Below are 13,026 nucleotides of genomic sequence, written 5' to 3' on the forward strand. Positions count from 1 at the left end.
CCCAGTTGGTGACAAATGTCAGACTGCCGGGCTAGCGTCGGACCCAGGTGGGCACTTCTGGATCCCTTGTCTCTTGTTGGAGGAGAGAGGGGTTGGTTCTTCCAGATAAACAGACTCTCAGGCAATAGGTGACCTTCGGGAGCACTTAAATCAGAACACACAAGGTTGGCCTAAGAAAAGCATGATTGACTAGACACACACACACTCGCGCACTCCTACCCCTGTCTCCGCAGAAATAAAGAAACAAAACACTAATGTATCTTTTTGTTTAATTGTCATTTTATTGCTCCCCACCGTAGCCACCCCCCACCCTTCCCTTCGCTGACCACTTTTGTAGGCTACAGGGGACCGGGGAACAAAGCTGGGGCCTGGCACCCCCACTAAGCTGCCAGCCGAGCTGCGCCCAGGAGGACAAGTCACAACTACAAATTATCACGACAATTAGCGCCTGTGCTTGGGAGATGGGCAGAGCGAGGAGACCCGGCTCCTCATTGTCAGCCGGCCTATTTGCCGGTGACCTTGCTCTGGAGGCGATGGAACTCCTTCAGCCTGTAAACCAGATTCAAAACAAAGGGAAATGTAAATGAACAGTAACGACCGCACTCCGTTCAATTAAGTCGGGCAGGGCTGGGGGGCTGGGGGGCCGGGGGCAGCTGCTGGTTAAGATGTGGGTGAAGTTGTCTTTTTTCTCCCTCCCTCGATTCCCTCTCCTGCCCTCCAATCAGGGTAATGTAATTAATTTATCTCAGGGGGGAAAACATCGCTTGTCATTGTTGAAGACAAAACACCGGACTGGCAATGGGAGACGTGAAGAGGCCATTATGAAGACCCAGTGTGTTTGGGGCCATTTGAAAAGGTCTGTAGTCATAAAATACAAAGAGAGAGGGCGGAGGAGGCAGGGAGGTGGACATAGGTGACTGTCAGAGGGGAGGGTGCCCAGGGTGGTGGGGCTGGGTTCGAGGTCTCTCCCCATCTCAACTGGCTCTGGGAGGGAATGGTGGCTGTGTCCCTAGGGCGTGTGTCAGGGAGAGGAGAGAGACTCTGCCTTCTCCCCAACCCTAAGCCCAAGCCTCAGGAGAAGGAAGTTGGTGATTAAGAACCCGGAGCCCTTCTGGACTCAGGATCAGGCTTCCTGGCTGTGCGACCGTGGGCAAGTTACCTAACCACTCTGGGCCTGTTTCTGGAGCTGCATATCTGTGTAGGAATTAAATGAGGCAACCTAGGAGATGCCTGGAAGTGGCTTAGTCTTTGGTAGCTGATGGCAGTAAGCGACCCCGTTTTGCCCTGTGCATGCCAGCCCCAGGGCCACGCCCAGGCTGAGCGCATGCTGCCAGGCTCTTCCTGCGTGCCAAGGTCGGGGCCGGCTGCTTGAGTTCCACGACCTCATATCACACTTTCCCTGCACCTGTGAGGCAGGTACAGTTTACCGCCCCACGTGGGCTTCCCACATGTTCTGAGGGGTGCTGAGACCACACTGCAGTCAGGATTTGAACTCAGGTCTGGCTCAGATGTGTGCCACCCCACTGGGTCGTGGAGTCCCATGTGGCTAGGATGGCTTCCAGCTGGACCTGCAGCTCGGGTATTATGACATGAAATGAAGGCAAGAGCTGGCAAGGCGACCTTCTGAGGCCCCTTTCTAACCTGCCCAGGAAAGGGGCTCCCAGAGGAGTCCCTGCTGCTGGAGACGGTGTCAGTAAATGTCTGAGGCAGAGGGCAGGACCCCAGAACCTGGACCCCAAGTGCCCAGGACCCTTTTGGCCGTCACAGATGTGCCTCTGGCCCTGCTGAGGATGGGAGCAAGCTGGGTTCAAAGCAGGCCCTGAGGATGCTGTGGGCAGAGGGATGGGAGGGTGGGGCTTGTTTGGGGGGGGGGCAGCGGCCAGAGTGGCTGAGGTCCCGGCAGAGCCTGCTCCCCACACCTGGGGGTTCTGAGGACCCGTCAGGGCCCAGAGCTGCTCACCTCAGGGAGTTGATGTTGATGAAACCAGTGGCGTCGATGGGCTCGTAATCGCCCTGCACGTTCATGCTGCAAGGAGAGAGCAGAAGCCTGTCAGCACCCCGGGCCTGGCCGTGGCACACAAGGGACCTTTGGGGCCAGGAACAGCTGCTGCACGGATGGGAAGGGCCGGTTCTGGCCCAGCCGGTGCTCGCTGAGTGAAATCTTCCAACAACCAGAGCACTGCACAGGTAAACTGAGGACACACGTCGAGCCAGCTGTGTCCACCTTTTGGGCTGCGGGGCTCTGAGGAGCAGCCGGGAGCAGCTGATGATTCCAGGGGCCCGAAGGCCTGGGAAGCCAGGGGTGCACATGAGGACAGCCTTGGATCCGCACAGCGGCGTCCCCCAGGCTGCAGGGAGGCCTCCAGCATTCACGGCACGATCTGCCCACTGCGTTACTTTCTGCTTGTTTGTCCACAGAGCCGGACCCTGCCTAATCCATTCTCATACCCGATCGCCTCCCGCACCCCGCGCCAGGGGCCATGAGAAGCACCGGGTCAACCGCAGCTGTACTCATGGGGTGGACATTTTCTTTCCCATCAACGGTTTCCATCCCCCATGTTCCACAGCCTTTAACTTCTGTGTGCTCTCTCTTAACTGCCCTCCGAAACCCTTCCCGGCCGCCGTGGTGCAAGCCCAGCCACCTCTGTGTGGGTCCTAATGCCGTCCCCACCCCGTCACAGAGCCCAGGAAATGCCCCTGCCTGCCCTCCGAGTTCTGGTCTCTCACTTGGAAATGGCGCCTGGCCTATGGAGAGGACTCACTATTACTCACACCATTCCTTTCCCTCATTCACTCATTCAGGGATTTATTAAGCACCTACTACCTGCCGGGAGCTGGGCCGGGTGCCGAGGAAACAGGAGCCGGGTAAGAAGAGCGCCTGTGGGGGGCAGACGTGAGCAATCGACCACCCTTCTGTTAATCAAGACTGTGACAGCTCTTTGAGGACAAGTTCAGGGCTCGTGGTCTCAGATCTGACTCCACGGGGCCTCCCTGCACCCTCGGGAGGTGGGGTGGGAAGGGGGACCCTGCCGTTTCTCACGGGCCCCTTCTCACAGCCGGCCCTGAATCAGCCCCTTGTCCCTGTCTGCCAGACTCCAGCCTCAGGACACAGCGGTTTCAAGGTTCTCCAGGACTAGGAGGCAGCCTGTCCCCTCAGGAGCCTTCCCGGGAGAGGTGAGATGGGGAGGAGAGGGCAGAGGGAATCTGCTATGTTGGTTTTTGTAGCCACCCTGAGGCTGTGCCTCTGACTGGCTCTTTGTGGACTTTTTACAACAAATGGGGTCTCTAGCCCACTCCCCCTCCACCCTCAACTTGTTCAGGACTTCGGCTCTGTTGCCCCCTACGCCCTTGCCCTGACCTTCAAGGGGCCTTGAAGCTGGCACGGGGGACTGCCATGCCCCTCCCCACTCCTCTCCACCTCTGTGGCCCCACCAGGGCTCTGGTGGATGGAGCCACCAGCAGACAGCCAGCACCGTCCCTGTCAGGGGGACACAGCGTCAGGCTTCAGAGGGGCTGCAGTTTGGCCTTCTCACCAGGCAGAGAAAAAACTGGGCCCAACTAAAGCCCCAGCCTAAGGCCACCGGCCTCCCTCCCCGAGTCTGGATCACCCGTCCCCTGTGAGGGTGGGGAGGTGGGGGGAGAAGGCAGGAGCCCCTGCCCGCCTCCCGCCTGTGCATCTGTGCTTCCACCCCCATCTCTCATGAGTCAAAACAAACCCCCCCTTCCCCAAACAGGCCCTTGGGGACCACCCCACTGCCTTGCAGGGTGAGGCCCACCTTCAGGGGCACACTTGTCCCACGAGGCTGCCGAAATGTTCTCAGAGGTGTTTCTCAGGGACTGGAAAACCTCTTTTTAAAACTGTGGTTTGGGGTTGGGGGGACGGGTGGAAAGAGTTTACAATGATTTTTTTTTTTTACCTCCCCTGACAGTCTACAGAAAACCTCTGTGCTTTTATTTCTGTTCATTCGAGTGGCTCTGACCTGCTCTATAATTACGTTACTTTCTACCTACTGTGCCGCGGCATTTCCAGTTCTCCTGCCTCTCGCGGCTTCCTCGCTGGTCCCTGTGACGCTGTCACTCAAGGGCTTTCAAGTCAGCGATGTAGAAATCAGAAAGAAAAGGGAAATAGTCGGAGACACAGTGAGAATAAATGCTCCTGCTTTTCTCTCTTTTTTCCCCTTTCCCTTTTTACTTTATTCATTTAATCTCCCCGAGTGAGACTCTAAGGCTTAATGAAGGGTTGGACAGATTATTAGAGGCTGTTGATTTGGAGGGGGAGGGAAGAAAGAACCAGAGAGAGAAAGAGAGAAGATAATTTGACATTTACCCCGACTGATCTAAACTGATTCGGTTATATTTATGGCTTATAAAGTGTTTAGAAAGATTGAAGGGGGGAGAAACTCAACACGGCAAAGAGAGGGAAAGAGCAAAATTATATTGACTGCCAAACAAAACTCGCGCTGTAATTCTCACCTGGCCCGGGAGGGGGGTGCGGGCCTCAGCCCGAGCGAGGCTGGGCCTGGGACGCGCGTCAGGAGCGGCTATCTGTCCCTCAGGAGCCTGTCCCCACCTCTGGTGGGGCCAGGTGACCTCCCCGGTCAAGGCCGCTCTCTTTCACGACGCGAACACAGGCAGGCGGACGGGCGCCCGCTTGCCACCTGTGGCCCGGCCTGCCAGCCTCGCCTCCCCGCACGTGCCCCTCGGTGCCTGGGCCCGGGCGTCGGGAGGGAGCCCCCAGGCTTCTCCCCTCGGCTCCTTCCCACCTCACTGACTCTCCCCACAGTCCCCTCTTGTCGTCAGAGGACATCGAGGTGTCCACCGCTGCCCAATGTCCTCAACCCACCTCCTCCTCGACTCCAGGCCCGCGTGCCAGGGAGCTCTCTCGGCCCGTCCCAAAGCAGCCCGCGCTCGAGAACGCGCTCTTTCCGCAAGACCATCCTCAGTCAGCACTTGCCGCCAGGAGGCACCCAGCTGCCCATGACCCAAACCCCAGCGCGATTCTGGGCCTTTCCGTGCCCCTCCGCGTCCAAGCCCTTTTGGTTCCACCCCCTAAATATTGGCCAAATCCGCCTGCTTCTCTCCATTCCCAGAACCGTCAGCCTGGGACAGGCCACCGGCGTGTCCTCGGGGCGCCCTGGCTTCCACCCTCGCCAGCTCCTCGCTCGCTCACATCCATTCCCTAGAGCAGCCGGAAGGACCCTCGAAACCCACAGATCCGAGCGTGTCCTTCCCTTTAGGACCCGGCTCAGCACTCAGGCTCCAGCCCCTTCGCCCTGTGTGCTTGTAGAGCCTGAAATGTCCCGGATTCTTCCAAGGCGCAGGGCCTCTGCACATGACAAACACTTATGTTTTGGATTTTAGCTCAAAGATGCCTTCTCAGGGAAGCTCCTGCACCCCCTGTTACCGCGCCCAGCCGGAGCCCCCACGTCCCCACACAGCTGGGCGCCACCGGTCCTAATTCTATGTTCTGGCTGCCGCCTTTCTCCCCATCCGGCCCAAACTTCCCAGAAGGGCAAAGTGGCCCAAGCTCGTCCTGCCCGCCTCCCCGGGCCCCGTCCGCTCAGCCACATTTTCATAAGAAAGCCAGTCAGAAAGGACACGACATCAGGGCACATGCCCGAGGGAGCAGGTGTGGGGAGGGACACCTACCTCACCAGCTCCTCATTGTAGAGGGACAGTGGGGACTCCCGGCCAAGAATGTACACCTGGCCCTTGAAGACGGACACCAGGACTTTCCCCTCCACGCGCTCCTGCGACTTGGCTATGCAGTGGCGGACAAATTCACACTCGGGGCTGTGCCAGAAACCTGTGGGGAGAAAAGCGAGGGTGTCAGGGAGGCCACCTCGCAGCCAGCCCCAGGCCAGGGCTCGGGGAGGGTGCTCGGGGAGGGCACCCGGGCCACACCCGTGGTTACTGCCGAGTTCCAGCACCACATGTCTTTGTAAAGGACCCTGGCACCAGGAACGAGCCCTTGGGTCCCCATCCTGCGATCTCGTGGGTAAGACGTCTCACTATCTCTGCCACACAGTCCCCCCCACTTCCCCAGGCCAGACATTCAGGGAGGACCGTGGGCAGGCACGAGGAACACAGCTGTGAGGGGACCCCGTCCTTTGCCCACAGAGAGCTCAGTTTCATGAGACTCTCTGGCAAGACTGAGGCTCATGTCACCCAGGGCCCAGCGATGGGGTGCCCAGTAGGTGGGTGGCAGTTTGAGGTCAAGACGACTCTGTGCATGTGGCCTTCACTTCTGTGTCCCCATCTGTTGAGAGGGGTGACTCAGTAGCCCCCCCCAGGACTAGTGGATTTACAGCCCCAGGCTCAGGGGCTGCTGTGAAGGCTGGTGTCTTGGCCGAGAGCCAGGAGGCCCAGGCCTCGGGCTGGGCAGGCCCCTCGGAATCATGCACGGTCTCCTCCACACGCTACCATTTTCATCCGCAAATAAAATACTAGCAGGACCGTGCCGAGTGCGTCACCTGGACTAGCTCAGAGTCTTCCTAAACAGCCCCTGAGAAACCTTCTCAGCCTGTCAGGGAGAGTTGAGAAACTTCTCCCAGGTCACACAGGCTGCGTGGGGGGTGCCCAGGTCTGACCTCAGTTGGCCCAAGTGACCACCTCAGAGCTTTCTGAATGTGGCTGGAGCCCGAGAGAAGGGCTGCCACCTCCTCCCCACGCTGCCCGGAGCCCTAAGGCCAGGGAAGGCTGTGTGCTCAGCCCCAGGACCCGCAGGCTCAGACCTGTGGACAGCGGCTCCTTTCTAGCTTCTGCTGAGGGGCCAGCAGGTGGCTGGCCGGGTTGGGGGAGGGACAGGACAGCTCCAGGGTAGGATTTCTCTGAAATGGAGCTGGGAAGGTGAGCCCACCTGGGCAGCTGTGGGGCCAGATGGCTCGTGATCGCCTGCCCCGATAAAGGGCTGGGTCAGCGGCTATTGTTGGAGGTCCAGGCCCCCAGGGGCTTGCACTGAAGCTCTCAGTGGGGAAGGGGAGCAGGCCTCCTCTGGGATGGGGGCCGGGGGTCTGCAGAGGTAGGGGAGGGCCGGGCAGGGAGAGAGGAGGGTGGACCCTTGCTCTCCATGACCTGCCATTAGAGTTCACGTCCCAGCTCCACCTTGACAAGCAAGGTTATCTCTCCCTGCCTCAGATCCTCGTTTGCATTACTAACCACTCTCCAGGGGGCCGTGTGGGCTCAGTGAGAGGGTGCAGGCCAAGCTCTGAGGGTTTTGCATTTGAGGTTTCAACCAGCCTCTGCCAGCCCTCACCGTATCCAGGGAGACAGACACTCAGAATGGGGAGAGCTTCTCCAAAGTCACACAGTGAGATCTTGAGGGTGCAGGTCCAACTGAGTGCTCCTGACTCCAGCCCAGACCCCCCAGTGGCTCAGGCTCGGCCATCTCTCTAAATCAGAAAGATTAGACATCCCAGGCTGGAAGACAGGGGTAGGTGGAGACAAGATAGGGCACAGAGACCCCAATGGGAGTGCCAGGCCTGGTCCTTCTCAGGATTTCCTGTCTCCATCCCATGGGTTTCTTTTCCCAGCAGACCCAGCCTGGGGTGTGGGACAGTGAGCTTGGTGTCCTGCGTGGCGGGAGACCCTGCATGTCCTAGGACTGTGGATGTGCTTTGGGTGGGGCCTGGGGCTGGGTAGAGCCCTGCATTAACAGGAATGACAACCCTCTGCATGAGTTATACATTATACTCACTTTACTGCTGAAGCAACTGAGGCCAGGGGAGCGGAGGTGAGCTATACCCCCTCCATGAGATGGGCGCTGAAGCTGGGGCTCTGCCAGGGGGGCAGGGTCTCTCAGAATAGAGGATGCCCTTGGAGGGAGAGGGTCTGTACAAATCCCATACAGGCAGACCAGGAAATCCGGGGAGGGGGTAAGAGGAGCGGGAGACAGAGGTCATGGTAATCAGGGCACCTAGGAGTGGGGCTGAGGCAGAAAGGCTTCCCATGCCTCAGTTTCCCTATCTGTGCCCCAAGACAACAGGGGCTCCAGGGAAGCCAAGTGCCATAGCGGAGTGGCGGGCTCTATCACAGGAGCTAGATAGAACTGGGAAGAGACCTGACCTAGTGCCCTTTATTTTACAGGAGGGGAAACTGAGGCTCAGGGAGGAGACAGACCTACCCGAGATCATAACCCCAAGCAGAGGTGAGGCCTCTGCCTCCTGCCTCCTTGCTTGGAAGCCACACCAGGCCTTCGCGGTTATTTAACACGCACCTGCATAGCGTGCCATGCCCTGTTCTAGATGCTTCATATTCATGCATTTAGCCCTCACTATAGGCGGAATTATTACCCCACTTCTCAGATGAGGAAACTGAGGACAAGGAGATTATGTAACTGCTCAAGCTAAGCCCTGGTCTAGAACACTTATGGGAGAAATCTATAGGGACCTGGATGTCAGGGGGGCCTGGGGAAAGTTAATAATAACCGCTTGGGCCCGGCAGGCGTGGCTCAGTGGTTGAGCATTGACCTATGAACCTATGAATCACAGTTCGATTCCTGGTCAGGGCACAGGCCTGGGTTGTGGGCTTGATCCCCAGTAGGGGGCGTGCAGGAGGCAGCCAATCAATGACTCTCTCATCATGGATGTTTCTCTCTCTCTCCCTCTCCCTTCTTCTCTCTGAAATCAATAAAAATATATTTAAAAAAAAAAAAAAATAGCCCTGGCTGGCTTGGCTCAGTGGTTAGATTTGGCCTGCAGACTGAAGGGTCCTGGGTTTGAGTCTGACCAAGGGCCCATGGCTCAGTTGCAGGCTCAGTCCCCAGCTGTGGACGGGGCATATGCAGGCGGCAACCAATTGATGTGTCTCTCTCACATGGATGTTCCTCTCTCCCTCCCTCTCTCTCTCCCCCTTCTACTCTCTCTGAAAAGCAATCGAAAAATTATCTTCAGGTAAGGATTAAAAAACAAACAAACAAACAAACAAAAACCCTCGCTTGGATCCGCCCCCACTGCCCTCCCTCCCCCTCTCCTCCCCAGACGCTGATTGTTTGCTAACCTCCTGATCGCTGCAGCTCACCTTGGGATTTCAAGGAGACTCGGGGTTACCGGCTGCCGCTATTTCTCCCCCCATTGTTCCAGCAGCTTTGAGGCCGAGTCCCCCCTTCCCAGGTACAGACAGGTGTTTAAATACCATTGTCTCCTGCGGGCTCTCCTGCCCCGCGGGGTGTCCGCGCTGGAAGGCGGGTTTGGGTTGCCAAGTGGGGGAGCCATTAAGACGCGCTGCGCGGAGGGCGCACACCTGGCTGGGCTGCGCCTGCTCCGGGGCCGGGAGGGGCGGCCCGGCCTCCCTCCAGCGGGAGAGTGGCTGCCCCTGCCCCTGCTGTGGGACCGGGCACTGGGCACTGACGGGCGCCACCTAATCTCAGCTGCACGGGGTGAGGAAACAGCCCCAGGCGGGGGAGCCGCTGGTCCAAGGTTTCACAGCTGCTGAGGGGGTGCTGTGAGGCCAGGCCAGGCTGGCTTCAGAGGCCAGGTTCTCGGCCACTGGGGTAGACCCCAGGGGAAGGGCCTGTGGGCTGGGCAAGGAACAGGGGTGACCAAGGGGCTGGGTGGCATGCACAGGGAGCCCCGGTGTCTGAGGCACAGCGTGGCCTTGGCTGTGGCTCGGTGCCTCTCCACCAGGCCACCTGGGGCGTATTCTTGCTCTGTCACCTGCCGAGCCCTCTAAATCCCAAAATGAGTTACAGCGATTAGGAGGTTTCAAAGGACATAAAACGCCAGGGTGGAGGAGAAGGGGACAAGGCGAGGGCAGTGGAGGCGTATCCCGGGTAGTTATTAATTATTAACTTCCCCCAGGTGCCCCTGACGTCCAGGCCCCCATCGGTGTCAAGACGGGCCTCGGCAGCAGCCTGTCACCCCAACGGCTCAGGGGGGCTGCTGGCCGTGATTTCTCTAATCGGGGAGATGTGAATGGTATTGAGCAGGCCAGCAAATCGTTCTTGGAAAGGGCCAGCTAGTATTTTGGGTTCCACGGGCCATGCGGTCTCTGCGGAAACTACCCAACTTCTGTAGCTCAGAAGCAGCCGCAGCGACCTATAAATGAATGGGCATGGCCGTGCCCAAAGTGCTATTTATGGACACGGAAGCTCCCATGATTTTCACATGTCATGAAGTATTATTTTAAAAAATAGTCCCCAACCCCTTATATACATAAAAACTAGTCTCAGCTCATGGGCTGAACAAAAACGGGTGATGGGCTGGATTTGGGGACCGAGTTACACAATGTGAGGGATGGGTTTGGAGTCAGAAGGCCTGGACCCCAGCCCTGTGACAGCAGGTAAGGCACCAAAAATCAGTGTCCTCACCTGTAAAACGGGAACCCGCCCACACTGCGCGCTAATGCCACCCACCACCCATTCCAACCATGGGCTGGGCCTGTGGCCGTCCTGGTGATTTCCCAGCTAAGGTCGGGCTCATGCACTGCCCAGGCCCGGGGCCGAGTTCATGGTCAAGGCAGCCTCTCCCTTGCTGAGAGAGTTCATGTGGCGGCTCCACATTCTGCCTGGAGACAGCCTGGCCTGGGGTCAAACCCAGGGAGGCCACTTCCCGCTGTGTAACTTTGTACAAGCTCCTTCCACTCTGAGCCTCAGTTTCCTTTTATGTAAAAGGAGCTGGCCGTGGTTCTAAGAAAGTTGGGGGGACCCCTGGGACACCTCGTGTCCCCACACAGTGCCTGGCACCAGCATGTGCTAAATAAAGGTCGGCTGCCCTTGGGGGTGACACACGATATACATCCTTGGAGTCGTGTGGGCTATAGGCGGTGGGGCAGCAGACACCTCGATCCCTGTGAGCAGGGCAGGTCCTGGCACCTCCTCCTTGCTCCCTTGTTCCCTGACCCACTTGACCCTCCAACCTGCCTGCTTTGGGCTGTGGCCGTGGGCCGGGCAGGGGGCGAGGGGCAGCCGGGGGGACCACGCACCGGTGTACACCAGCTCGGCGAATTTCAGGCCCAGGCCTTGCTTGATTTTGCGCACTTCCCGATCCATGGTGAAGGCCTCGATGTCTAAGTGAGCGTGGTAAAGGACCGTCCCCGCTGGGGTCTCGTAGATACCTAGCCATTTTTCCAGGCAGGGGGAGCAAGGAGAAAAAAAGAGAGAAACACATGAAATCCAAACTGTCAGCAAATGACAAAAAAAAAAAAAAAATAATGACTTGTCTGACAGGAGACAAGCCGGTCGGACCCATTCACTCCCAGCTTGCTGCAAAATGCATCTGTCATTATGTTCATGCTGGGGCCACGACAGTCCACTCTGCGGCTTGCGGAGAAAATGTCTGGATGCCCCCCTTTGAAGAGGCCCGCAGACGCTGGAAAATGACAGGGTTCGGAGCCGCTCCCCCTCCTTCCCGACGCGTGCCCACCGGCCCGCGGTGAAAACCTGTAATTAAACCGACGACGGTGGAGCCCAGGGCCCCAAATACCCTTCCTCCCTTCCGCGGGGAGCCAGGCAAGGGGACGCTGCACGCACGCGTGTACACGTGTGCACACACGGGCGCTCCCGCCGCTGGCTCCTCTGGACCGTGTCCCTGCAGAGCGATCGCGACCTCTGAGGCGAATCACCTGCGTTCCCCTGCGCCGACCCCACTGCACAGGTGGGGAAACTGAGGCCCGAGGAGGGACGAGCGCAGGGTGGAGCCGGGAACTGCTGTGGGTCAGCGGGTGCTGGGGGCCCAGACCCACCGTCTCACTAAGTAGCCTCCCGCTCGCCCCAGGCTCGGTTCCTCCACTTGCTAAACAACCTGCTTGTCCCAGGCGGGAGGAAGCAGGCCTGGGAGGAGGGTCCGATGGGCAGCGCCACGCTGCCCGCGGGGACAGCACGGCGCCGAGAGGGGGGACTGCCCGCGCACACGGCCACACTGACCCCTGAGGGCCCAGCACCGCGGCCTCTCACAGTTCAGCTGACCTCGGGCAAACTGCCCCGTGCTCGCTGGCCCAACAGAGGAGGGGCAGCTACCACCCCCATCCCCAAGAATGCCACCCCCAAAGGTGCCCTTTTCCTGACCACATAATATTACAGCGTTAAAGGGGCAGATTTTCAGTTATTCTGGTAATTTACCACCATCGTCTTTCCAAACTGGCTGTGCTAAAAAAAAAAAAAAAAAAATACCCACACACAAACCGGACCCAGAGAGGATCTGCACACCCATGGTCACAGCAGCGCTATTCCCAGCAGCCGGGAAGCAACCAGGTGTGGAACAGTGGGCGAGTGGGCAGGCGACATGTGTCCAGCCACACAACGAAACGGTTTAGCCATAAAAAGGAAGGAAATCCTGACACCTGCTGCGGCGCGGGTGAGCCCTGAGGACAGGACGCTGTGAAAGGAGCTGGTCACAGGAGGACCGATGCTGTGCGAGTCCACGGAAATGAGGTCCCCAGGGTAGCCAAATTCACAGAGGTGGAAAGGCGATGGTGGGTGCCAGGGGTGGGGAAGGGGCAGGGGAGTGAGTGTTTCGTGGGGACAGTTTCATTTCTGGAGATGGTGGTGGTGTTGGCCGCTCAACAGCGTGAATGGACCTAATGCCACTGAACTGAACACTTAAAAATGACTAAGTTGGTAAACTTACTGTTATGTATATTTTGCCACAATTTTAAAAGAATCCTTTTAAAAAAACATGAAACCTATAAAGGAGATTGTTTTCAATTCTGAAATCCAAAGGGGGCGCAGGCTCAGCCGGTGCCACGAGCCAGGCATCTCCTCCCCCGAGAGCTCCTCCAGTCCCGACCTCTCCGTCTGGAAGTCAGAGATGTCAGAACTCGAAGGCAAGGCCCTTTAGGGTCACAGTGGCTGTGCTCTCCTGACTTCCAGCTGCAAACCCGGCATCCAGCAGTCTCCAGCAGGAGCCCGGCATATCGAGCAGAGAGCCCAGGCCCTGCTGGGGGCAGAGGAGGCCTCTCTGTAAACCCTGTCCCCACCCTAGGCAGTCTTCGAAAGGCCGATCTGGTCCCACATGCTAACTTTATAGGTGGGGAGGCTGAGGCCGGGGAGGGACATGACTTGCCCCCGGTGCGTGAACCAGCATCTGGGTC

At 58.4% G+C, this 13,026-nt stretch overlaps 1 protein-coding gene across 1 annotated transcript in view; it reads right to left on the reverse strand.

Moving 5' to 3' along the window:
• Window positions 1-270: 270 nt before the first annotated feature.
• ASS1 (argininosuccinate synthase 1) overlaps window positions 271-13,026 on the reverse strand; it is a 44,686-nt gene continuing 31,930 nt past the window's right edge. The window contains exons 13-16 of the mRNA XM_087823254.1: window positions 10,921-11,052; window positions 5,650-5,806; window positions 1,961-2,026; window positions 271-549 (exon numbers count right to left, since the gene is read on the reverse strand). Of these exons, the coding sequence (XP_087679380.1) occupies window positions 504-549; window positions 1,961-2,026; window positions 5,650-5,806; window positions 10,921-11,052 (401 nt within the window). The 3' untranslated portion in view covers window positions 271-503. The remainder of the gene's footprint in view (window positions 550-1,960; window positions 2,027-5,649; window positions 5,807-10,920; window positions 11,053-13,026) is intronic.

Source organism: Miniopterus natalensis, chromosome 12 (assembly GCF_054644295.1).
Source record: "Miniopterus natalensis isolate mMinNat1 chromosome 12, mMinNat1.hap1, whole genome shotgun sequence".
In the NCBI taxonomy this organism is placed as follows: domain Eukaryota; kingdom Metazoa; phylum Chordata; class Mammalia; order Chiroptera; family Miniopteridae; genus Miniopterus; species Miniopterus natalensis.